At 39.9% G+C, this 25,581-nt stretch overlaps 1 protein-coding gene across 1 annotated transcript; it reads right to left on the bottom strand.

The window, feature by feature from the left end:
- Positions 1-24,648: 24,648 nt before the first annotated feature.
- Positions 24,649-25,293, bottom strand: LOC113782353. The gene has a single exon (XM_027328245.1). The coding sequence runs from the start codon at positions 25,291-25,293 to the stop codon at positions 24,649-24,651; it is 645 nt and encodes a 214-aa protein (XP_027184046.1).
- Between the last annotated feature and the right edge of the window lie 288 nt (positions 25,294-25,581).

Below are 25,581 nucleotides of genomic sequence, written 5' to 3' on the forward strand. Positions count from 1 at the left end.
CTCGAGTATTACCACCCGTGTTTCTTGAGGATTTTGGGCCCAGTAGGGGGTTTGAATGGTGGACGGAGAGTAGTTAAGTGGTGCTCTGCTGGATTGGTTCCTTTACTTGAAAGTTGACGGAGTGTCAACTACTACGTGATCAAGCTCCTGATGATGAATGGAAGTTGGCTCCTGAGAGCCATCCGTATCCTTATGCTTTGGAATGATTATTGCTTATTGGATTATTGTTTATTTTGAAAAACTTTTACACTCGCTCATTTTGAGATTTCTACTTGACGTGTTATTGCTCACCTTTATGAACTCTTCATGCTCGTTACTTTGCTATATCGAAAACTTGTACTTATAAATAATGGTCAATTTGCTATTTGGAACCTCACTGGTCTTTTAGCTCATTCCACTCCATTTGTTTTCCTTTCAGGGGTACGAGCGAGGCGTGAGATATGTAAAGACTAGCGTAGACTAGTTGTTTTTGACTTTTGACTTGTACTCGCGCTATTACTCGAATAGAATGTTTTGTATCTGGATTGTATACACTTTGAACCAGTTTGGGTATATTGAGGTTTGGTATCTTGATTGTGCATCAATGTACATTATAAGCTTGAATTGCGATGTTATTTATGGTCTATGGATGTATGCATGTGATACGAGTGAGTGAGTCCTGGCGAGAGTTGGGCAGGCGGTCCGCCGAACCCTTTGGTACGCCTTAGGGGGAGGTGGGGCTGTCACAGATAGTATCAGAGCTCCTATTGGGCTCGTGCCGGGAGAGGGTTCTCGGACTGTGGGGATTGACTTGTTAAGTGTGGAACAATTGTCTATTGTTGGGGACCTTAGATATGTATGTTGGGTAGGAATCTCTAATACGGGTGATTTGCTCTTGAGCCTGGCCAGCTTGAGTGGTGAATTATCATATTTTCGGATTCTTGTCCCCGAATACCAAAGAGTGACACCTTTACGATAAGTTAAGATCTCGCGTAATATTGGAAGAAGTTTGGATTGCGAAAGCAAGGGCACGGGGAATGCGAATAGTTTAGACTTGAAATATATTGAAGATATTCATGGGATTTGGGATCCTTCTTATTCACGTGCTTCGAGCCTTGATTAAGTGTAGTGCCTGAGCGATACCTAGGGTTAATGCTTTATAAGTTATGTGACTTGTTTTGATTGAATGTGTTGTATTGCCCTGTTTTATGATTTAGAGAGGTTTATGATTTGCGTTATTCTATTTTATGTTGTTTATATTTATAAAGTTACTTAGTGGCTATATTCTATCATTGATTAGTTGGTTATATTGTTATAGTTGATTAGCTGCGAAACATGGAGGGTAGAAGAAGTCAAGTTAGGGGAACTAACCGAGGACGCGGTCCTAGTTGTGGCCGTGGGGGTAGACAAGCCCAGGAACCGGTACGAGAACCGAGAGAGGAAAGAGAGGCAACGGTTGAACCGCAACCTGAACCCCAAGCTGTAGGGGGAGATCAAGTGGCAACTGCCATTCAGCAGATGACTAACATCTTGGCTCGTTTAGTGGAACAACAGGGTCAAGTCCCTGTAAATCAACCTAGAGACCCCGATAATGGGCAAGATAGGGCCTTGGAGAGATTCCAGAAGTTCTCTCCACCCAAGTTCTTAGGAGAACTAGACCCGGACGGAGCCGAGAAATGGCTGGAGGCCATGATTAATATCTTTGCTGCCTTAAATTATACAGAGGAGAGGCAAGTTCAATTCGTTGTTTTCCAATTAGAGGGGCCAGCTAGAGCTTGGTGGAATGTAGTGAGGGCCAAATGGGAGAGAGAGGGGACTGCATGGACCTGGTTAAATTTTGTACGGGAGTTTAACGAGAAATATCTTCCTCCTATCGTCCAGGAGAAGAGAGAGGATGATTTCATTAAACTCCGTCAGGAAATGTTGAGTGTGGCTGAGTATGAGACTCAGTTTACAAGATTGTCCAAATTTGCTCCTGAACTGATAGCCACGGAGCAAAGAAAAGTACGGAGGTTTGTGCAAGGGCTAAATGTGGAGTTACAAGAAGCCTTAGCGGCAGCCCAAATTAACACGTTTACGGAGGTTTTGGAGAAGGCCCAACGAATAGAAATTGCTAGGGCACAAGTGAGGGCTTTTCATGCAAAAAGGAGAGGTACGCCTGGTGGAAGTCATAGGCAAGAACAAGGTGAATTAGATATGCCACCCTCTAAGATAGGTCGAGGAAATGGCGGTGAGAAAATTTCAGGGATATCTAAGGAAAGTACTCCAAGAGGAGCTTCGTGTGGCTGGGGCCAAGCAAGAGGTGCCTCACAAGGAGGTCAGACCTCAGCCCCTCAAGTATCTTGTGGGTACTGTGGAAAGGTCAATCATACGGAGAATGATTGTTGGCGGAAAGCAGGAAAATGTTTATGGTGTGGTAGTACCGAACACCAGCTTGCAACCTGTCCCCGTAGATCACACCTAAACCCTGAACAAGCAAAGGTAGGAGGGACTAAGCCAAGAGTGCCAGCTAGAGTGTACGCCTTGGATCAACAGGCATTACCTGAACCCTCGGAGAGAGTAGAAGGTATGATTCGTGATTTCTATTGTTTAACTAAGTTTTGGCTATAATGAGACCTGAGAGTTGGAAACGAATATGTAAGGAAAATACCCTACGTTATTCGAAGCGCATGTATGAATTTCGAGGACGAAATTCCTTTAAGGAGGGGAAATTGTGACACCCCGAATATTAGGAGGTTGTTTGTAAAGAAGATACTAAAGTGTATTTCTTTGGGTTTGATTTAAAACCTTATTTTATTTTAAAAGATTAGAAACCCTAATGTTTTAATCAAAAACCCTAGTTACTTGTGACTAACCGGTTTTCTTAAATCTCTCATATTTTAATTGAAACCCTAATTTTAATCACTGGAATTGTAAAATCCCTCACGTTTTTCTTAAAAATTTCCTTTTATTTGGGAGTTATTCATTTATTAAAGCCCTACCACCCAGTCATTCCACAATAAGTGCAAATGAACCTAGAAAGTAGGGTTTCACATTTCGGTTTCAAGATTGGAGCAAATTAGGGTTTTTGCGATTTTTCATAGGATGATTTTTCGGTATGGAGCAAGGATCAAATTTGGTGATTAAAAGTGACTTTTAAGTGAGAAATAATATGTGATTAGGAGCAATGATATAAGGTTAGTGAATGGGAAGTAAAAACCCTAGTACGTGTGTTTTTAAGAAAAACGGCGCGAACCGACGAGTACCGCGCACTACCGATTGAACACACCACTTGACCACCACTTTCTTACCACATGAGCTCATTAATACTTGAGCAAAATATCTTCTTATTTTCCAGCTAGCTTGACCGAATTTTAAGGCTAAAAATAGCAAGGAAAAGAAAGAGAAAAATGAAAGGTTGTGGTGGCGACACTAAGGGTTTCTTGACCAAGAGATTAGTATTCCTTTTTAACCCCAATTTTTGCATCTTTCCTTCATTATTTCTGCTCCATAGCCGAGACAAGAGAGAGAAAGAAAGACAAAGAGAGTTCATCTTGTTCTTCTCCAAATCTTGAAAAGTTTCTTCTATTCGCGCAAATCTATTCCGATTAAGTTGTTATCTTGCACAAGGACTACCTACCGGTGTAATTTTCTTGAGGAACAAAGGCCTTAAACACTTGTTTCTAGTCTCCTTGGAAAGGTATACATGCTAGAACCTTGACTCTCCGATTAAATTCGCGATTAGTTGCTAAATATGTCACATATGGTTGAATTCTTGATGTATGTGGTGAAATAGAGGCTTGGATCATGATTTTTCCATTTTTATTGGAATTTTTATAGTCTTCCTATAATTTTTCTAGTGCTTAAAAATTGGGGCTTTGATGTTTATAATCTGATATGGGAAGTTCAGGTAGTGAAGCAAGCTAAAAATAAGGAAATTAGCAATTGATTGCAAGAATCCCAGATTTCTGGAAATTTCCTAATTCAGTTCTGCCCGGTTTTGGTACTCATATTTAGAGGGCAAATTAGGCTTGGACTAAAGCATGAAAGTTTTAGAGAATGGTATTTTATGGGTACCGACAAAATTTCAGCTCAATCGGAGCAACGTAGCTTGTGAAAAGATTAAAACACCATCGCTGTTCTAGGTTACATTCCAGAGTTCCGCGTGGACAGTTTAGTCTAGTTGGTTGTGTTTATTCACCATAATCCGTTGGGATTTAGCTATTTTCCAAAACATGAAAGTTTTATTATTCTGTCTTAGCTTTTAAACGCCTCCAAGAACACCTTAATCGGACCTTGGTAACCTGAGATATGACCATTCCAGTACAGTGCGGTTAATTAGCCGACTAGTTGGATTTTGGTTCTGTAAATTAGGAATTTGACTAGGTTGCATTGGAAACTGGACTAAGTGATCTTCATGAAAATTGTAGCCCTGTGTCTTAGCTTCGAAACGGCATAATTTTTGCCTCAATCCGATAAGCGTAGCCTCGGATGTGTTATTTCCGCAACCACACGTCAAATCTGTCTTTTGCTCGGTTACATTTCCGCACTTGTTATCACTTTGATTTTTGTTCTTATGTTGTTATGAGCCTATGGAACGGCTATTTACTTGAATCTATGATATGTATGACTTTGGGATTGGCTGAGGAAAAATAATGAAGCCATAAATGGCTGAAAAATTAGGTAAACACAAAGGGCATGCTGCCCAAATTTATGCTCGAGGACTAGAGAAATATACTTGCGACTTGAGTAAGGGTTAAGAGTGATTAGTACTTGAACCCTCTAGGATATTTGCATCTTCTTTTTCCCTGAAAGTTACTAGTAAAGGCACTATATCTTTTGGTGAGTGCTTTCAAATATCGAATTGAACTAGATACTTGAACTTGATACGTGGCCAATATGATTACATGTTATATACGTGAATTGTTAGGGCAAGAGTGTACCTTATCGCACTTGCCCTTATGTGATATATACTTATTTATTGTTGCAACTGGCTCGATATACTTGTTTATGATGCGCGCACAACCTGGAATTCCAGAAACCCTGCGGCGAGTTACTTAAGTCGAGTCGGCAAGGGCTTGGTCGATTGGGTAACGAACCCTGGGTCTCCTGTTTTGTCGAGTGGAGTGATATCTCCTCGACTAATTGGTATACTCGAGTATTACCACCCGTGTTTTTTGAGGATTTTGGGCCCAGTAGGGGGTTTGAATGGTGGACGGAGAGTAGTTAAGTGGTGCTCTGCTGGATTGGTTCCTCTACTTGAAAGTTGACGGAGTGTCAACTACTACGTGATCAAGCTCCTGATGATGAATGGAAGTTGGCTCCTGAGAGCCATCCGTATCCTTATGCTTTGGAATGATTGTTGCTTATTGGATTATTGTTTATTTTGAAAAACTTTTACACTCGCTCATTTTGAGATTTCTACTTGACGTGTTATTGCTCACCTTTATGAACTCTTCATGCTCGTTACTTTGCTATATCGAAAACTTGTACTTATAAATAATGGTCAATTTGCTATTTGGAACCTCACTGGGCTTTTAGCTCATTCCACTCCATTTGTTTTCCTTTCAGGGGTACGAGAGAGGCGTGAGATATGTAAAGACTAGCGTAGACTAGTTGTTTTTGACTTTTGACTTGTACTCGCGCTATTACTCGAATAGAATATTTTGTATCTGGATTGTATACACTTTGAACCAGTTTGGGTATATTGAGGTTTGGTATCTTGATTGTGCATCAATGTACATTATAAGCTTGAATTGCGATGTTATTTATGGTCTATGGATGCATGCATGTGATACGAGTGAGTGAGTCCTGGCGAGAGCTGGGCAGGTGGTCCGCCGAACCCTTTGGTACACCTTAGGGGGAGGTGGGGCTGTCACAGATGGTATCAGAGCTCCTATTGAGCTCGTGCCGGGAGAGGGTTCTCGGACTGTGGGGATTGACTTGTTAAGTGTGGAACAATTGTCTATTGTTGGGGACCTTAGATATGTATGTTGGGTAGGAATCTCTAATACGGGTGATTTGCTCGTGAGCCTGGCCAGCTTGAGTGGTGAATTATCATATTTTCGGATTCTTGTCCCCGAATACCAAAGAGTGACACCTTTACGATAAGTTGAGATCTCGCGTAATATTGGGATAAGTTTGGATTGCGAAAGCAAGGGCACGGGGAAAGCGAATAGTTTAGACTTGAAATATATTGAAGATATTCATGGGATTTGGGATCCTTCTTATTCACGTTTTTCGAGCCTTGATTAAGTGTAGTGCCTGAGCGATACCTAGGGTTAATGCTTTATAAGTTATGTGACTTGTTTTGATTGAATGTGTTGTATTGCCCTGTTTTATGATTTAGAGAGGTTTATGATTTGCGTTATTCTATTTTATGCTGTTTATATTTATATAGTTACTTAGTGGCTATATTCTATCATTGATTAGTTGGTTATATTGTTATAGTTGATTAGCTGCGAAACATGGAGGATAGAAGAAGTCAAGTTAGGGGAACTAACCGAGGACGCAGTCCTAGTTGTGGCCGTGGGGGTAGACAAGCCCAGGAACTGGTACGAGAACCGAGAGAGGAAAGAGAGGCAACGGTTGAACCACAACCTGAACCCCAAACTGTAGGGGGAGATCAAGTGGCAACTGTCATTCAGCGGATGACTAACATCTTGTCTCGTTTAGTGGAACAACAGGGTCAAGTCCCTGTAAATCAACCTAGAGACCCCGATAATGGGCAAGATAGGGCCTTGGAGAGATTCCAGAATTTCTCTCCACCCAAGTTCTTAGGAGGACTAGACCCGGACGGAGCCGAGAAATGGCTGGAGGCCATGATTAATATCTTTGCTGCCTTAAATTATACAGAGGAGAGGCAAGTTCAATTCGTTGTTTTCCAATTAGAGGGGCCAGCTAGAGCTTGGTGGAATGTAGTGAGGGCCAAATGGGAGAGAGAGGGGACTGCATGGACCTGGTTAAATTTTGTACGGGAGTTTAACGAGAAATATCTTCCTCCTATCGTCCAGGAGAAGAGAGAGGACGATTTCATTAAACTCCGTCAGGAAATGTTGAGTATGGCTGAGTATGAGACTCAGTTTACAAGATTGTCTAAATTTGCTCCTGAACTGATAGCCACGGAGCAAAGAAAAGTACGGAGGTTTGTGCAAGGGCTAAATGTGGAGTTACAAGAAGCCTTAGCGGCAGCCCAAATTAACACGTTTACGGAGGTTTTGGAGAAGGCCCAACGAATAGAAATTGCTAGGGCACAAGTGAGGGCTTTTCATGCAAAAAGGAGAGGTACGCCTGGTGGAAGTCATACGCAAGAACAAGGTGAATTAGATATGCCACCCTCTAAGATAGGTCGAGGAAATGGCGGTGAGAAAATTTCAGGGATATCTAAGGAAAGTACTCCAAGAGGAGCTTCGTGTGGCTGGGGCCAAGCAAGAGGTGCCTCACAAGGAGGTCAGACCTCAGCCCCTCAAGTATCTTGTGGGTACTGTGGAAAGGTCAATCATACGGAGAATGATTGTTGGCGGAAAGCAGGAAAATGTTTATGGTGTGGTAGTACCGAACACCAGCTTGCAACCTGTCCCCGTAGATCACACCTAAACCCTGAACAAGCAAAGGTAGGAGGGACTAAGCCAAGAGTGCCAGCTAGAGTGTACGCCTTGGATCAACAGGCATTACCTGAACCCTCGGAGAGAGTAGAAGGTATGATTCGTGATTTCTATTGTTTAACTAAGTTTTGGCTATAATGAGACCTGAGAGCTGGAAACGAATATATAAGGAAAATACCCTACGTTATTCGAAGCGCATGTATGAATTTCGAGGACGAAATTCCTTTAAGGAGGGGAAATTGTGACACCCCGAATATTAGGAGGTTGTTTGTAAAGAAGATACTAAAGTGTATTTCTTTGGGTTTGATTTAAAACCTTATTTTATTTTAAAAGATTAGAAACCCTAATGTTTTAATCAAAAACCCTAGTTACTTGTGACTAACCGGTTTTCTTAAATCTCTCATATTTTAATTGAAACCCTAATTTTAATCACTGGAATTGTAAAATCCCTCACGTTTTTCTTAAAAATTTCCTTTTATTTGGGAGTTATTCATTTATTAAAGCCCTACCACCCAGTCATTCCACAATAAGTGCAAATGAACCTAGAAAGTAGGGTTTCACATTTCGGTTTCAAGATTGGAGCAAATTAGGGTTTTTGCGATTTTTCATAGGATGATTTTTCGGTATGGAGCAAGGATCAAATTTGGTGATTAAAAGTGACTTTTAAGTGAGAAATAATATGTGATTAGGAGCAATGATATAAGGTTAGTGAATGGGAAGTAAAAACCCTAGTACGTGTGTTTTTAAGAAAAACGGCGCGAACCGACGAGTACCGCGCACTACCGATTGAACACACCACTTGACCACCACTTTCTTACCACATGAGCTCATTAATACTTGAGCAAAATATCTTCTTATTTTCCAGCTAGCTTGACCGAATTTTAAGGCTAAAAATAGCAAGGAAAAGAAAGAGAAAAATGAAAGGTTGTGGTGGCGACACTAAGGGTTTCTTGACCAAGAGATTAGTATTCCTTTTTAACCCCAATTTTTGCATCTTTCCTTCATTATTTCTGCTCCATAGCCGAGACAAGAGAGAGAAAGAAAGACAAAGAGAGTTCATCTTGTTCTTCTCCAAATCTTGAAAAGTTTCTTCTATTCGCGCAAATCTATTCCGATTAAGTTGTTATCTTGCACAAGGACTACCTACCGGTGTAATTTTCTTGAGGAACAAAGGCCTTAAACACTTGTTTCTAGTCTTCTTGGAAAGGTATACATGCTAGAACCTTGACTCTCCGATTAAATTCGCGATTAGTTGCTAAATATGTCACATATGGTTGAATTCTTGATGTATGTGGTGAAATAGAGGCTTGGATCATGATTTTTCCATTTTTATTGGAATTTTTACAGTCTTCCTATAATTTTTCTAGTGCTTAAAAATTGGGGCTTTGATGTTTATAATCTGATATGGGAAGTTAAGGTAGTGAAGCAAGCTAAAAATAAGGAAATTAGCAATTGATTGCAAGAATCCCAGATTTCTGGAAATTTCCTAATTCAGTTCTGCCCGGTTTTGGTACTCATATTTAGAGGCCAAATTAGGCTTGGACTAAAGCATGAAAGTTTTAGAGAATGGTATTTTATGGGTACCGACAAAATTTCAGCTCAATCGGAGCAACGTAGCTTGTGAAAAGATTAAAACACCATCGCTGTTCTAGGTTACATTCCAGAGTTCCGCGTGGACAGTTTATTCTAGTTGGTTGTGTTTATTCACTATAATCCGTTGGGATTTAGCTATTTTCCAAAACATGAAAGTTTTAGTATTCTGTCTTAGCTTTTGATCTCTTCCAAGAACACCTTAATCGGACCTTGGTAACCTGAGATATGACCATTCCAGTGCAGTGCGGTTAATTAGCCGACTAGTTGGATTTTGGTTCTGTAAATTAGGAATTTGACTAGGTTGCATTGGAAACTGTACTAAGTGATATTCATGAAAATTGTATCCCTGTGTCTTAGCTTCGAAACGGTATAAGTTGCACCTCAATATGATAAGCGTAGCCTCGGATGTGTTATTTCCGCAACCACACGTCAAATCTGTCTTTTGCTAGGTTACATTTCCGCACTTGTTATCACTTTGATTTTTGTTCTTATGTTTTTATGAGCCTATGGAATGGCTATTTACTTGAATCTATGATATTATGACTTTGGGATTGGCTGAGGAAAAATAATGAAGCCATAAATGGCTGGAAAATTAGGTAAACACAAAGGGCATGCTGCCCAAATTTATGCTCGAGGACTAGAGAAATATACTTGCGACTTGAGTAAGAGTTAAGAGTGATTACTACTTGAACCCTCTAGGATATTTGCGTCTTCTTTTTCCGAAGTATATAAGTAAGGATTTGGCCGAACTTGTACCCTTGAGAAATACAATCATGACTACTAGAAATACGTTTTCCTTGTACTTTCCACTCAAATGGCATTTCCAAGTATATATGTTACAAAGTTATATAGTTTGAAAAGCGAGCGAGTGTTTCACGAATATTCTCCAAGTGAATTCCAATTTCTTGATTTTTATTGAACGAAACGTCTAAGTTTCGAATCTTAGTCATGTTTCAAAGTTCTCAAACTGTGTTTTATCGCAGATTTGGACTCCGAACCCGGAGTATAACCTGAAAGTGACCAGTAAAGGCACTATATCTTTTGGTGAGTGCTTTCAAATACCGAATTGAACTTGATACGTGGCCAATATGATTACATGTTATATACGTGAATTGTTAGGGCAAGAGTGTACTTTATCGCACTTGCCCTTATGTGATATATACTTGTTTATTGTTGCAATTGACTCGATATACTTGTTTATGATGCGCGCACTTCCTGGAATTCCAGAAACCCTGCGGCGAGTTACGTAAGTTGAGCCGGCAAGGGCTTGGTCGATTGGGTAACGAACCCTGGGTCTCTTGTTTTGTCGAGTGGAGTGATATATCCTCGACTAATTGGTATACTCGAGTATTACCATCCGTTTTTCTTGAGGATTTTGGGCCCAGTAGGGGGTTTGAATGGTGGACGGAGAGTAGTTAAGTGGTGCTCTACTGGATTGGTTCCTTTACTTGAAAGTTGACGGAGTGTCAACTACTACGTGATCAAGCTCCTGATGATGAATGGAAGTTGGCTCCTGAGAGCCATCCGTATCCTTATGCTTTGGAATGATTATTGCTTATTGGATTATTGTTTATTTTGAAAAACTTTTACACTCGCTCATTTTGAGATTTCTACTTGACGTGTTATTGCTCACCTTTATGAACTCTTCATGCTCGTTACTTTGCTATATCGAAAACTTGTACTTATAAATAATGGTCAATTTGCTATTTGGAACCTCACTGGGCTTTTAGCTCATTCCACTCCATTTGTTTTCCTATCAGGGGTACGAGCGAGGCGTGAGATATGTAAAGACTAGCGTAGACTAGTTGTTTTTGACTTTTGACTTGTACTCGCGCTATTACTCGAATAGAATGTTTTGTATCTGGATTGTATACACTTTGAACCAGTTTGGGTATATTGAGGTTTGGTATCTTGATTGTGCATCAATGTACATTATAAGCTTGAATTGCGATGTTATTTATGGTCTATGGATGTATGCATGTGATACGAGTGAGTGAGTCCTGACGAGAGCTGGGCAGGCGGTCCGCCGAACCCTTTGGTACGCCTTAGGGGGAGGTGGGGCTGTCACAGATGGTATCAGAGCTCCTATTGAGCTCGTGCCGGGAGAGGGTTCTCGGACTGTGGGGATTGACTTGTTAAGTGTGGAACAATTGTCTATTGTTGGGGACCTTAGATATGTATGTTGGGTAGGAATCTCTAATACGGGTGATTTGCTCGTGAGCCTGGCCAGCTTGAGTGGTGAATTATCATATTTTCGGATTCTTGTCCCCGAATACCAAAGAGTGACACCTTTACGATAAGTTGAGATCTCGCGTAATATTGGGATAAGTTTGGATTGCGAAAGCAAGGGCACGGGGAAAGCGAATAGTTTAGACTTGAAATATATTGAAGATATTCATGGGATTTGGGATCCTTCTTATTCACGTTTTTCGAGCCTTGATTAAGTGTAGTGCCTGAGCGATACCTAGGGTTAATGCTTTATAAGTTATGTGACTTGTTTTGATTGAATGTGTTGTATTGCCCTGTTTTATGATTTAGAGAGGTTTATGATTTGCGTTATTCTATTTTATGCTGTTTATATTTATATAGTTACTTAGTGGCTATATTCTATCATTGATTAGTTGGTTATATTGTTATAGTTGATTAGCTGCGAAACATGGAGGGTAGAAGAAGTCAAGCTAGGGGAACTAACCGAGGACGCGGTCCTAGTCGTGGTCGTGGGGGTAGACAAGCCCAGGAACCGGTACGAGAACCGAGGGAGGAAAGAGAGGCAACGGTTGAACCACAACCTGAACCCCAAGCTGCAGGGGGAGATCAAGTGGCAACTGCCATTCAGCAGATGACTAACATCTTGGCTCGTTTAGTGGAACAACAGGGTCATGTCCCTGTAAATCAACCTAGAGACCCCGATAATGGGCGAGATAGGACCTTGGAGAGATTCCAGAAATTCTCTCCACCCAAGTTCTTATGAGGACTAGACCCGGACGGAGCCGAGAAATGGCTGGAGGCCATGATTAATATCTTTGCTGCCTTAAATTATACAGAGGAGAGGCAAGTTCAATTCGCTGTTTTCCAATTCGAGGGGCCAGCTAGAGCTTGGTGGAATGTAGTGAGGGCCAAATGGGAGAGAGAGGGGACTGCATGGACCGGGTTAAACTTTGTACGGGAGTTTAACGAGAAATATCTTCCTCCTATCGTCCAGGAGAAGAGAGAGGACGAATTCATTAAACTCTGTCAGGGAATGTTGAGTGTGGCTGAGTATGAGACTCAGTTTACAAGATTGTCCAAATTTGCTCCTGAACTGATAGTCACGGAGCAAAGAAAAGTACGGAGGTTTGTGCAAGGGCTAAATGTGGAGTTACAAGAAGCCTTAGCGGCAGCCCAAATTAACACGTTTACGGAGGTTTTGGAGAAGGCCCAACGAATAGAAATTGCTAGGGCACAAGTGAGGGCTTTTCATGCAAAAAGGAGAGGTACGCCTGGTGGAAGTCATAGGCAAGAACAAGGTGAATTAGATATGCCACCCTCTAAGATAGGTCGAGGAGATGGTGGTGAGAAAATTTCAGGGATATCTAAGGAAAGTACTCCAAGAGGAGTTTCGCGTGGCTGGGGCCAAGCAAGAGGTGCCTCACAAGGAGGTCAGACCTCAGCCCCTCAAGTATCTTGTGGGTACTGTGGAAAGGTCAATCATACGGAGAATGATTGTTGGTGGAAAGCAGGAAAATGTTTATGGTGTGGTAGTACCGAACACCAGCTTGCAACCTGTCCCCGTAGATCACACCTAAACCCTGAACAAGCAAAGGTAGGAGGGACTAAGCCAAGAGTGCCAGCTAGAGTGTACGCCTTGGATCAACAGACATTACCTGAACCCTCGGAGATAGTAGAAGGTATGATTCGTGATTTCTATTGTTTAACTAAGTTTTGGCTATAATGAGACCTGAGAGCTGGAAACGAATATATAAGGAAAATACCCTACGTTATTCGAAGTGCATGTATGAATTTCGAGGACGAAATTCTTTTAAGGAGAGGAAATTGTGACACCCCGAATATTAGGAGGTTGTTTGTAAAGAAGATACTAAAGTGTATTTCTTTGGGTTTGATTTAAAACCTTATTTTATTTTAAAAGATTAGAAACCCTAATATTTTAATCAAAAACCCTAGTTACTTGTGACTAACCGGTTTTCTTAAATCTCTCATATTTTAATTGAAACCCTAATTTTAATCACTGGAATTGTAAAATCCCTCACGTTTTTCTTAAAAATTTCCTTTTATTTGGGAGTTATTCATTTATTAAAACCCTACCACCCAGTCATTCCACAATAAGTGCAAATGAACCTAGAAAGTAGGGTTTCACATTTGGGTTTCAAGATTGGAGCAAATTAGGGTTTTCGCGATTTTTCGAAGGATGATTTTTCGGTACGGAGCAAGGATCAAATTTGGTGATTAAAAGTGACTTTTAAGTGAGAAATAGTATGTGATTAGGAGCAATGATATAAGGTTAGTGAATGGGAAGTAAAAACACTAGTACGTGTGTTTTTAAGAAAAACGGCGCGAACCGACGGGTACCGCGCACTACCGATTGAACACACCACTTGACCACCACTTTCTTACCACATGAGCTCATTAATACTTGAGCAAAATATCTTCTTATTTTCCAGCTAGCTTGACCGAATTTTAAGGCTAAAAATAGCAAGGAAAAGAAAGAGAAAAATGAAAGGTGGTGGTGGCGACAAGTGTCGCCAGCTAAGGGTTTCTTGACCAAGAGATTAGTATTCCTTTTTAACCCCAATTTTTGCATCTTTCCTTCATTATTTCTGCTCCATAGCCGAGACAAGAGAGAGAAAGAAAGACAAAGAGAGTTCATCTTGTTCTTCTCCAAATCTTGAAAAGTTTCTTCTATTCGCGCAAATCTATTCCGATTAAGTTGTTATCTAGCACAAGGACTACCTACCGGTGTAATTTTCTTGAGGAACAAAGGCCTTAAACACTTGTTTCTAGTCTCCTTGGAAAGGTATACATGCTAGAACCTTGACTCTCCGATTAAATTCGCGATTAGTTGCTAAATATGTCACATATGGTTGAATTCTTGATGTATGTGGTGAAATAGAGGCTTGGATCATGATTTTTCCATTTTTATTGGAATTTTTACAGTCTTCCTATAATTTTTCTAGTGCTTAAAAATTGGGGCTTTGATGTTTATAATCTGATATGGGAAGTTAAGGTAGTGAAGCAAGCTAAAAATAAGGAAATTAGCAATTGATTGCAAGAATCCCAGATTTCTGGAAATTTCCTAATTCAGTTCTGCCCGGTTTTGGTACTCATATTTAGAGGGCAAATTAGGCTTGGACTAAAGCATGAAAGTTTTAGAGAATGGTATTTTATGGGTACCGACAAAATTTCAGCTCAATCGGAGCAACGTAGCTTGTGAAAAGATTAAAACACCATCGCTGTTCTAGGTTACATTCCAGAGTTCCGCGTGGACAGTTTAGTCTAGTTGGTTGTGTTTATTCACCATAATCCGTTGGGATTTAGCTATTTTCCAAAACATGAAAGTTTTATTATTCTGTCTTAGCTTTTAAACGCCTCCAAGAACACCTTAATCGGACCTTGGTAACCTGAGATATGACCATTCCAGTACAGTGCGGTTAATTAGCCGACTAGTTGGATTTTGGTTCTGTAAATTAGGAATTTGACTAGGTTGCATTGGAAACTGGACTAAGTGATCTTCATGAAAATTGTAGCCCTGTGTCTTAGCTTCGAAACGGCATAATTTTTGCCTCAATCCGATAAGCGTAGCCTCGGATGTGTTATTTCCGCAACCACACGTCAAATCTGTCTTTTGCTCGGTTACATTTCCGCACTTGTTATCACTTTGATTTTTGTTCTTATGTTGTTATGAGCCTATGGAACGGCTATTTACTTGAATCTATGATATGTATGACTTTGGGATTGGCTGAGGAAAAATAATGAAGCCATAAATGGCTGGAAAATTAGGTAAACACAAAGGGAATGCTGCCCAAATTTATGCTCGAGGACTAGAGATATATACTTGCGACTTGAGTAAGGGTTAAGAGTGATTACTACTTGAACCCTCTAGGATATTTGCGTCTTCTTTTTCCGAAGTATATAAGTAAGGATTTGGCCGAACTTGTACCCTTGAGAAATACAATCATGACTACTAGAAAAACGTTTTCCTTGTACTTTCCACTCAAATGGCATTTCCAAGTATAAATGTTACAAAGTTATATAGTTTGAAAAGCGAGCGAGTGTTTCACGAATATTCTCCAAGTGAATTCCAATTTCTTGATTTTGATTGAACGAAACGTCTAAGTTTCGAATCTTAGTCATGTTTCAAAGTTCTTAAACTGAGTTTTATCGCAGATTTGGACTCCGAACCCGGAGTATAACCTGAAAGTGACCAGTAAAGGCACTATATCTTTTGGTGAGTGCTTTCAAATACCGAATTGAACTTGATACTTGAACTTGATACGTGGCCAATATGATTACATGTTATATACGTGAATTGTTAGGGCAAGAGTGTACTTTATCGCATTTGCCCTTATGTGATATATACTTGTTTATTGTTGCAATTGACTCGATATACTTGTTTATGATGCGCACACTTCCTGGAATTCCAGAAACCCTGCGGCGAGTTACTTAAGTCGAGTCGGCAAGGGATTGGTCGATTGGGTAACGAACCCTGGGTCTCTTGTTTTGTCGAGTGGAGTGATATCTTCTCGACTAATTGGTATACTCGAGTATTACCACCCGTGTTTCTTGAGGATTTTGGGCCCAGTATGGGGTTTGAATGGTGGACGGAGAGTAGTTAAGTGGTGCTCTACTGGATTGGTTCCTTTACTTGAAAGTTAACGGAGTGTCAACTACTACGTGATCAAGCTCCTGATGATGAATGAAAGTTGGCTCCTGAGAGCCATCCGTATCCTTATGCTTTGGAATGATTATTGCTTATTGGATTATTGTTTATTTTGAAAAACTTTTACACTCGCTCATTTTGAGATTTCTACTTGACGTGTTATTGCTCACCTTTATGAACTCTTCATGCTCGTTACTTTGCTATATCGAAAACTTGTACTTATAAATAATGGTCAATTTGCTATTTGGAACCTCACTGGTCTTTTAGCTCATTCCACTCCATTTGTTTTCCTTTCAGGGGTACGAGCGAGGCGTGAGATATGTAAAGACTAGCGTAGACTAGTTGTTTTTGACTTTTGACTTGTACTCGCGCTATTACTCGAATAGAATGTTTTGTATCTGGATTGTATACACTTTGAACCAGTTTGGGTATATTGATGTTTGGTATCTTGATTGTGCATCAATGTACATTATAAGCTTGAATTGCGATGTTATTTATGGTCTATGGATGTATGCATGTGATACGAGTGAGTGAGTCCTGGCGAGAGCCGGGCAGGCGGTCCGCCGAACCCTTTGGTACGCCTTAGGGGGAGGTGGGGCTGTCTCAGAACTAGGTTAAGTTGTCTTCATGAAAGTTGTAACCCTTGTCTTAGCTTCGAAACGGTATCAGGTGCACCCCAATCTGAGAAACGTAGCTCCAGTTGTGACCAAAATGCTATAAGATGTCAAATCTGCTGTTTAGCTTTTTGTCTTCAAAATTGATTTCCGATTGTATTATTACACTTGTGTTGTAATTGGATGATTTTGGAGCCTAATTGAAGGGCTATGTTAGTAACATTACTAGTGTGTGATTGTAGGGCTGAATTGAGGAAAACAAGGAAGCCATAAATGGCTGGAAAAATAGTTAAATACAAAGGGCATGCCGCCCAAATTTTCACTCGAGAACTAGGTGTGTGTACTTGTGATTCGAGCAAAGAATTGAGGTTGAATTGAGTTTGAATTATCTAGGTTATTCTAGTTCTCTTTCGTAGAGGTATATAAGCTAGAATTCGGTCAAAACTCGTACCCTTGGAAAAATCAATAGAAATACGTTTTCCTCTTCTTTGCGACTCAAATGCGAATTCCAAAGTTTTAGTTGCTTCTTTAGCAACACCAAAAGATCGAGCCTGAATTTTCTAGGGTTTGATACGTAACATGAATTCTATCTAAATGAGTTTCATTTACTTGATCTTCTTGAAGCGAAACTCCTATGTTTCGAACCCTAGTTGATTTCAAGCTTTTAAATTATATTGTATCGCAAATTTGGACTCCAACCATGGAGTTACACCTGAACGTGATTTTTCACAAGCACTAAATCTTTGGTGAGTGCTTCCAAATACATGATTGAACTTGATATTTGATTAAATTCTTTACCAACGTGATCGGATAAGATTTGCGTGGTTTGGTCGGGTAAGTGTATACTTTATCGCACTTGACCTAACTCAACTAAACACTTGATATCTCATTCATGCTTGTACAAGTGACTTGATTTGCATTGGCCTATACTTGTATTTGTATTTGTGCTTGACTTGTAAGTACTGAGCGGCAGTATGTAGCACACTCGATACGAGTGGGAGGTACCTCTCATTCCCGTCTCCGTACTTTTCTCTTGATTAAGTCGATTGGTCATCGGCTATAGTGACTATTTGGGAACCCAAACCCCACCGGCTAGTTAATCAAGTCGAGCTGGCAAGGGCTTGGTCGATTAGATAACGAACCATGGGTATCTAGTGTTGTCGAGTGGAGTGCTATCTCCTCGACTAATCGGTATGCTCGAGTATTATCACCAGTGTTTAGTTGGTGTTTGGGCCCGGTAAGGGGGTTGAATGGTGGACAGATTGGTGTTAAGCGAAGTACTACTGGATTGGTTACTTTACTTGAATGTTGACGGAGTGTCAACTAATACTTGATCAAACTCTGGTAAAACAACGGGAATTTGGCTCCTGAGAGCCATCTGTATCCTTATACTTTGATTGTTATTCATAGTGTTATTGTTTCTTTTAGAAAAAGAATTTTACTCACGCTCATTTTGAGATTTGCTACTTGAAGTGTTATTGCTCACTTTTATGAACTTGTTATGCTCGCTGTTTTGCCACGTTGATACTTGTACTTTTGATTAATGATCAACTTGCTATTTGGAACCTCACTGGGCTTTTAGCTCATTCCACATCATTTATTTTCCTTACAGGGGATACGAGCGAGACGTGAGACTTGTACAGGCTAGTGTAGTTTAGTTTTTGGATTTTACAATTGTACTCGTGCTAGCACCCGACTAGGGTAGATTGTATTTGGGTTGTAAACACTTTAACTTAGTTGGGCGTGTATAAGCCTTGTAGCTGGATTTGAGCATCAATGTATATGTTAAGTTTGAAATTGTTGTTTCATTTCTTTTCTATGGTCGTGATATCTTTTCTCGAGTTAAGCGTGAGTGAGTCCTGGCAAGAGTTGGACGGGAGGTCCGCTAAACCCTGGGGTACGCCCTAGGGGGAGGTGGGGTCGTCACAGATGGTAACAGAGCTTTTATCGAGCTCGTGCCGGGAGAGGGTTCTCGGACTGTGGGGATTGGCTTGTTAAGTGTGGAACAAATATCTATTGTTGGGGACAGTAGATATGTACGTCAGGTAGGAATCTCTAGTAGGGGTGATTTACTCTTGGGACCGGCCGACTCGAGTTGTTAATTATCTTATTATGGATTCTTGTACTTGAGTACCAAAAGTGGATAGCACTAGAATAAGGGTCTATATCTCGATTGAACTTGAGATAAATTTGGATGGTAAACGTCAAGGCGTGAAAGATTCTAGTATTAGACTTGAGATTGAACTGATCAAGGAGAGTGGAGCAATGACTGTCGTCATGGACTGGTTTCATGCATGTTTGGCTTGGGTTTCTAGGGATAATGGCTAGTTTGTGGACGTCGTGAACGTTAAGGTGCTAGTATTGTAGCTTGTTTCATTTCTCCCGTACTTGGGTATCCTTGTTCCGTGTCTCTATGATTTTGCTACGATTTGATTATGGTTACACATGTATTTCTTTTAAACTCATTTTAACTCTTGCTTGACTGTTTATTTTCTATTTTCTACCCTTTTACGATACCGCATAGAAATTTGATTTTGATTATTATCGTGCCGAGATTGAGAGTTTTTGAAACTCATAGGTATTTATGATTTGGAAATGCTTTTATCGAACTTTATAGTTACTTTATTTTGCTTATACCTATAAGTCTATTTTCAAAAGAGGCATGGAGGGTAGTACTATGAGTAGGAGAAAGCTACTTAGGAATTGAAGGAAAATCCTGTAACATCAAGTTTTGTGCGAGCAAATGTTCGAATTTCGAGGACGAAATTCTTTTAAGGGGGAGAGAGTGTGAGACTCCGAAATTTTACTTGTTTTTATAACCCTTATGTGAACTCACTTACCTTAGATTCTTGGTTGTTTTAATGGTTGAATTTGAGCCAAGGGAGTAAATTTTGTTAAGAAAAGTTTCATAATCTCAAGTTGTTAGAAATTTTCGCAGGATGCTCTGCGCAGTTTTGGGAAATTGGCTATAACTTCGTATAGGAAAGTCAGAATTGAGTTCCGTTTCTTGTGTTTGAAACTAGACTCATTGAAATTCCTACGGTGTAAAATTCAGTGTTTGATTCAATGTCTATAAATTCTAGGAAATTGACAAATTTGACTGAAAATTCTGCCCTGCACAAGTAAACATAGCAATGTTGTAGTAGTTTATGGCTCAATTTGGACCAACTTCTGAACTAAATCTCTTTGAGGTGTCTTCTAAAGATTATTAGTATTTGAATTCTAGTTTTTAACAAGCCAAGTTGCGTGAATTTTTTAAATTTATAACTCAAGTTATGATTTTTCTAAAGGAAGGGCATAAGTTAGGGTTTTTGTGCATACTAGGGTTTTGGTGTGTGTTTTTGTGTGCATTTTGGTAGTGTGATTGTGAGGACTTGTAAAATCCCTCATATTTTCTTAAAAAAATTTCCTTTCATTTGAAATCCAATATTTTACAATAGCTTTACTACTCATTCACCCTCTCAGTAATTGCAATTAAACATAGAATCAAGAGTTTTTCCTTTTATTTTCTTGTTATCGTAAATTAGGATTTTTCCGTCTTTTGGTAGAGTGAATAATCGGTGTGGAGTGTGTACTTAATTTGGTGATTAAGAGTGAGTTTTAGATAAGAGAAAGTGTGTGATTAGAAGTAATAATAATAAGTTAGTGAATCATAAGTTAAAACCCTAGTACGTGCGAGTTAAGGAAAAACGGCTCGAATCGATGTGCACCGTTTACTACCGAATGAGTACACCACTTGAACATTACTTTATTACCTTAATCTTCTTATTTTTACTTGAGCTAATTAGCCCTTAATTAATGCTTAAGTCAGCCACCATTATTGACTAAGGAAAAGAGAGATATTTTGGTGGAAATATTTATGATTAAGCAATTTGTCAAAAATCCAACCAAGGTCTTGACCAAGACATTTTCCTTTCTTCTTATCTTTCTTCTTGGCTCATTTTTCTTCATTTTCCTTCATCTTGGTCATGACTTATGAGAGGAAAAAGAAAAGAGTGAAAACCATTTCATTCCATCTTGATTTCTAGCTTAGGTGAGTGAAAACCGAAAACCTAAACCGATTAACCTCTAACTTGGGAGTTTAGGAAGCTTGGTGTGCTAAAGTTTTTGAAAGGAAAGGCGAAGGATTTCTCTTGCAAGCATCTTAGAGAGGTATTATGGCTGTCTTCCTTTATCGTTTCCTTACTCTTGCTTACGTTTGTATAACAACTCATACTTGTGGCAAATGATAGTTATTTTGGTAGTTTTGATGGATATGGTGGATTTTGGGTTAGGGTTTGAGTTGTTCAGTTATATTCCTTGTTGTTTAGAGAGCATATGATGTCTATAATCTTGGATAGAGAGTTGGGATAGTGGTATAAGACATGAATGAGCATTTTCTACTTTGGTTTCATCAAATTCCAGTTTTAAGGATTGAAACTGCCTTGTTCTGACCAGCATCATTCGTTTATGTTAGAGGCCGAATTAGGCTTAGGTTGTAGGAAATGATGTTATATAGCTGCCTGTAAAATTTCAACTCGATCGGAGCACTGTAGCATGTGAAATGACCGAAATACCCCTGACTGCCAAAAGCCTCATTTCGTGGACTGTTTTGAGATTTCACAAGTTTGGCTTCTTTTTTCACCTTGATCCGTATCAAATTAGCCTTTGGCCAAAACACAAAACTTTTAGCCCTATGTTTCATCTTTTCAACACATCTGAAAATGCCTGAAACGGAATTGTGTAGCTCGAGTTATTGCCGTTTGAATTCAGTACTGACAACCAGACTGACCATGAACTTCTGGTTCTGTAATTTGCAAATTTGACCTAGATCAACTGTGAACTGGGTTAAGTTGTCTTCATAAAAGTTGTAACCCTTGTCTTAGCTTCGAAACGGTATCAGGTGCATCCCAATCTGATAAACGTAGCTCCAGTTGTGACCAAAATGCTATAAGATGTCAAATCTGCTGTTTAGCTTTTTGTCTTCAAAACTGATTTTCGATTGTATTATTACACTTGTGTTGTAATTGGATGATTTTGGAGCCTAATTAAAGGGCTATGTTAGTAACATTACTCATGTGTGATTGTGGGGCTGAATTGAGAAAAACAAGGGAGCCATAAATGGCTAGAAAAATAGCTAAATACAAAGGGCATGCCGCCCAAATTTTCACTCAAGAACTAGGTGTGTGTACTTGTGATTCGAGCAAAGAATTGAGGTTGAATTGAATTTGAATTATCTAGGTTATTCGAGTTCCCTTTCGTAGAGGTATATAAGCTAGAATTCGGTCAAAACTCATACCCTTGAAAAAATCAATAGAAATACGTTTTCCTCGTCTTTACGGCTCAAATGCGAATTCCAAAGTTTTAGTTGCTTCTTTAGCAACACCAAAAGATCGAGCCTAAGTTTTCTAGAGTTTGATACGTAACATGAATTCTATCTAAATTAGTTTCATGTACTTGATCTTCTTGAAGCGAAACTCCTATGTTTCGAACCCTAGTTGATTTCAAGCTTTTAAATGATATTGTATCGCAGATTTGGACTCCAACTATGGAGTTACACCTGAACGTGATTTTTCACAAGCACTAAATCTTTGGTGAGTGCTTCCAAATACATGATTGAACTTGATACTTGATTAAATTCTTTACCAACGTGATCGGATAAGATTTGCGTGGTTTGGTCGGGTAAGTGTGTACTTTATCGCACTTGACCTAACGCAACTAAACACTTGATATCTCATTCATGCTTGTACAAGTGACTTGATTTGCATTGGCCTATACTTGTATTTGTACTTGTGCTTGACTTGTAAGTACTGAGCGGCAGTATGTAGCACACTCGATACGAGTGGGAGGTACCTCTCATTCCCGTCTCCGTACTTTTCTCTTGATTAAGTCGATTGGTCATCGGCTATAGTGACTATTTGGGAACCCAAACCCCACTAGCTAGTTAATCAAGTCGAGCTGGCAAGGGCTTGGTCGATTAGATAACGAACCATGGGTATCTAGTGTTGTTGAGTGGAGTGCTATCTCCTCGACTAATCGGTATGCTCGAGTATTATCACCAGTGTTTAGTTGGTGTTTGGGCCCGGTAAGGGGGTTGAATGGTGGACAGATTGGTGTTAAGCGAAGTACTACTGGATTGGTTACTTTACTTGAATGTTGACGGAGTGTCAACTAATACTTGATCAAACTCTGGTAAAACAACGGGAATTTGGCTCCTGAGAGCCATCTGTATCCTTATACTTTGATTGTTATTCGTAGTGTTATTGTTTCTTTTAGAAAAAGAATTTTACTCACGCTCATTTTGAGATTTGCTACTTGAAGTGTTATTGCTCACTTTTATGAACTTGTTATGCTCGCTGTTTTGCCACGTTGATACTTGTACTTTTGATTAATGATCAACTTGCTATTTGGAACCTCACTGGGCTTTTAGCTCATTCCACATCATTTATTTTCCTTACAGGGGATACGAGCGAGACGTGAGACTTGTACAGGTTAGCGTAGTCTAGTTTTTGGATTTTACAATTGTACTCGTGCTAGCACCCGACTAGGGTAGATTGTATTTGGGTTGTAAACACTTTAACGTATTTGGGCGTGTATAAGCCTTGTACCTGGATTTGAGCATCAATGTATATGTTAAGTTTGAAATTGTTGTTTCATTTCTTTTCTATGGTCGTGATATCTTTTCTCGAGTTAAGCGTGAATGAGTCCTGGCGAGAGTTGGGCGGGCGGTCCGCTAAACCCTGGGGTATGCCCTAGGGGGAGGTGGGGTCGTCACATCTGTATAAACCACAAAACCATCTTCTCCGCTCGGCAATGCTAATACAAGTGTCTCAATCGAACACTTTTTCAACTCTTGAAACCCTTTTTCGCATTTAGAATCTCAAATAAACTTACCTTGCTTCTTAGTCAACTCAGTTAAGGGTTTTACAGTCTTAGAAAAGTCCTTGATAAACCGACGGTAATATACGGCTAACTCTAAGAAACTCTGAATTTCGGTAGGATTTTCTGGTCATTTCCGCTTTGAAACAGCTTCTACCTTAGTTGGATCCACGGTAATTCCTTCCTTGGAGATTATATGACCTAAAAAAGCTACTTCTTCCAACCAAAACTCACATTTGTTGAACTTAGCAAAAAGTTTGTGCTCTCTCAGGGTTTGTAAAACTATTCTCAGGTGCTGTTCATGATCTTCTCGAGACTTAGAGTACACCAATATGTCATCAATGAATACCACTACAAATTGATCTAAATACAGTTTAAAAACCCGATGCATCAAATCCATAAATGCTGCGGGCGCATTACTTAAACCAAATGGCATAACCGCAAATTCAAAGTACCCATATGTTGAATTGAAAGCGGTTTTAGGCACATCAGTTTCTAGGATTCTCAATTGGTAATAGCCTTGCCTCAAATCTAACTTGAAAAATACCAATGCCCCTTGCAACTGATCAAATAATTCATCTATGTGAGGCAGAGAGTATTTGTTCTTAATGGTCACATCATTCAAGCCTCAATAGTCTATGCATAGCCTCAATCTCCCATCTTTCTTCTTAACAAAGAGCACTAGAGTTCCCCATGGTGAGTCACTTTCTCTAATAAAATCTCTTCCTAATAAATCTTGTAATTGCAACTTCAATTTTTTCAATTCAACTAGAGCCATCTTGTAAGGTGTCTTAGAGATAGGAGCCATCCCCGGAACTACATCAATCTTAAACACTATTTCCCTCTCCGGAGGTAACGTCTCTAATTTCTCGGAAAAGACATCGGGAAACTCTTTCACTACCTGCACGTTTTCCAACTTCACCTTATCCCTAGGTGTATTGATAAGAAAGGCTAAATATCTTTTAGTTCCACTACTCAACAATTTCCTAACTCGAATCCCCGAGATTAAAACAGACGATACTAGTCTATCCCTCACATCTAATTTCAAAGTTGCTTCTCTCGGAATGTGCAACTCTACTAGCTTCATCTTACAATCCAATTGAGCATGGTATCGAGCTAACCAATCCATCCCAAGTATCACATCATATCACTTAATTGCTAGACTCATTAAATCCGCCAACAATCTTCTCTCACCAACCCAAATCTCACAATTCCTATAAACTTTATTAGCAATCAAGCATTGATTTCCCGTAGGAGTTTTAACTTTCAAATCAAAAGGCAAGAAATCACACTTTACATCTACACCCTTCATAAAGTTAGGATCTACAAAAGAATAGGTTGCCCTGAAATCAATTAAAACTCTAGCTAGGCGATGAAAAACGGGAATCGTACATTCCACCACTTCAGTTGGGTTAGAGATTTGCTGATTGTCTAAGGCGTAAACCCTAGTTGGCACTTTTTGTCGGCCTCCTTCGGCACTTGACTGCTTTGAAGCAGACCTAGCAAGCTGTTGGGTATTTTCTCCTTCCATGGAGGCATTAAAGCAGCTCGAAATCTGGTGCTCGGCACTACCACAAATCAGACATTTTCCTTGTTTTCTCCAGCACTCGGCTTCAGTGTGGTTAGGCTTGTTACAGTATCCACAAATCACACAAGGGGTCACTACCTGACTAGCTTGAAAACTCTCTTTTTGCTGACCTCGTTCACCCTGATTTCCGTTTGGCGGGGCTCCCCTTGATGGAGCTCCTTCGGATTTTCTGGGCATTCTCACTCCTCCAGTCCCTCTTCCCATCTTAAGAGGTTGGGTAGGCTTTTCGGACTATCCAGGGGTGTTACTTGGGTTACTCCTCCTTCTAGCATGAAAAGTTTTAGATTGGGACTTAGCAGTTTCTACCCTTTGTGCCTTTTCCAAGGCATTCGTGAAAGTTGTGATCTGAGCGGCTGTAAGGGTTTCTTAAATTTCTACGTTTAACCCTTGAATAAACCTCTTTATCCTCTTTCATTCTGTGACCACAAGTTCAGGGGCAAATTTGAAAAGTTTAGTGAACCGTTTCTCATACTCGGCCACACTTAGTAACCC

This window comes from Coffea eugenioides, chromosome 9 (genome assembly GCF_003713205.1).
Source record: "Coffea eugenioides isolate CCC68of chromosome 9, Ceug_1.0, whole genome shotgun sequence".
Lineage (NCBI taxonomy): Eukaryota > Viridiplantae > Streptophyta > Magnoliopsida > Gentianales > Rubiaceae > Coffea > Coffea eugenioides.

Bases quoted from the DNA above. Each gene is read 5' to 3' on its own strand.
- LOC113782353 (XM_027328245.1), bottom strand. From the start codon at position 25,293: ATGGGAAGAGGGACTGGAGGAGTGAGAATGCCCAGAAAATCCGAAGGA.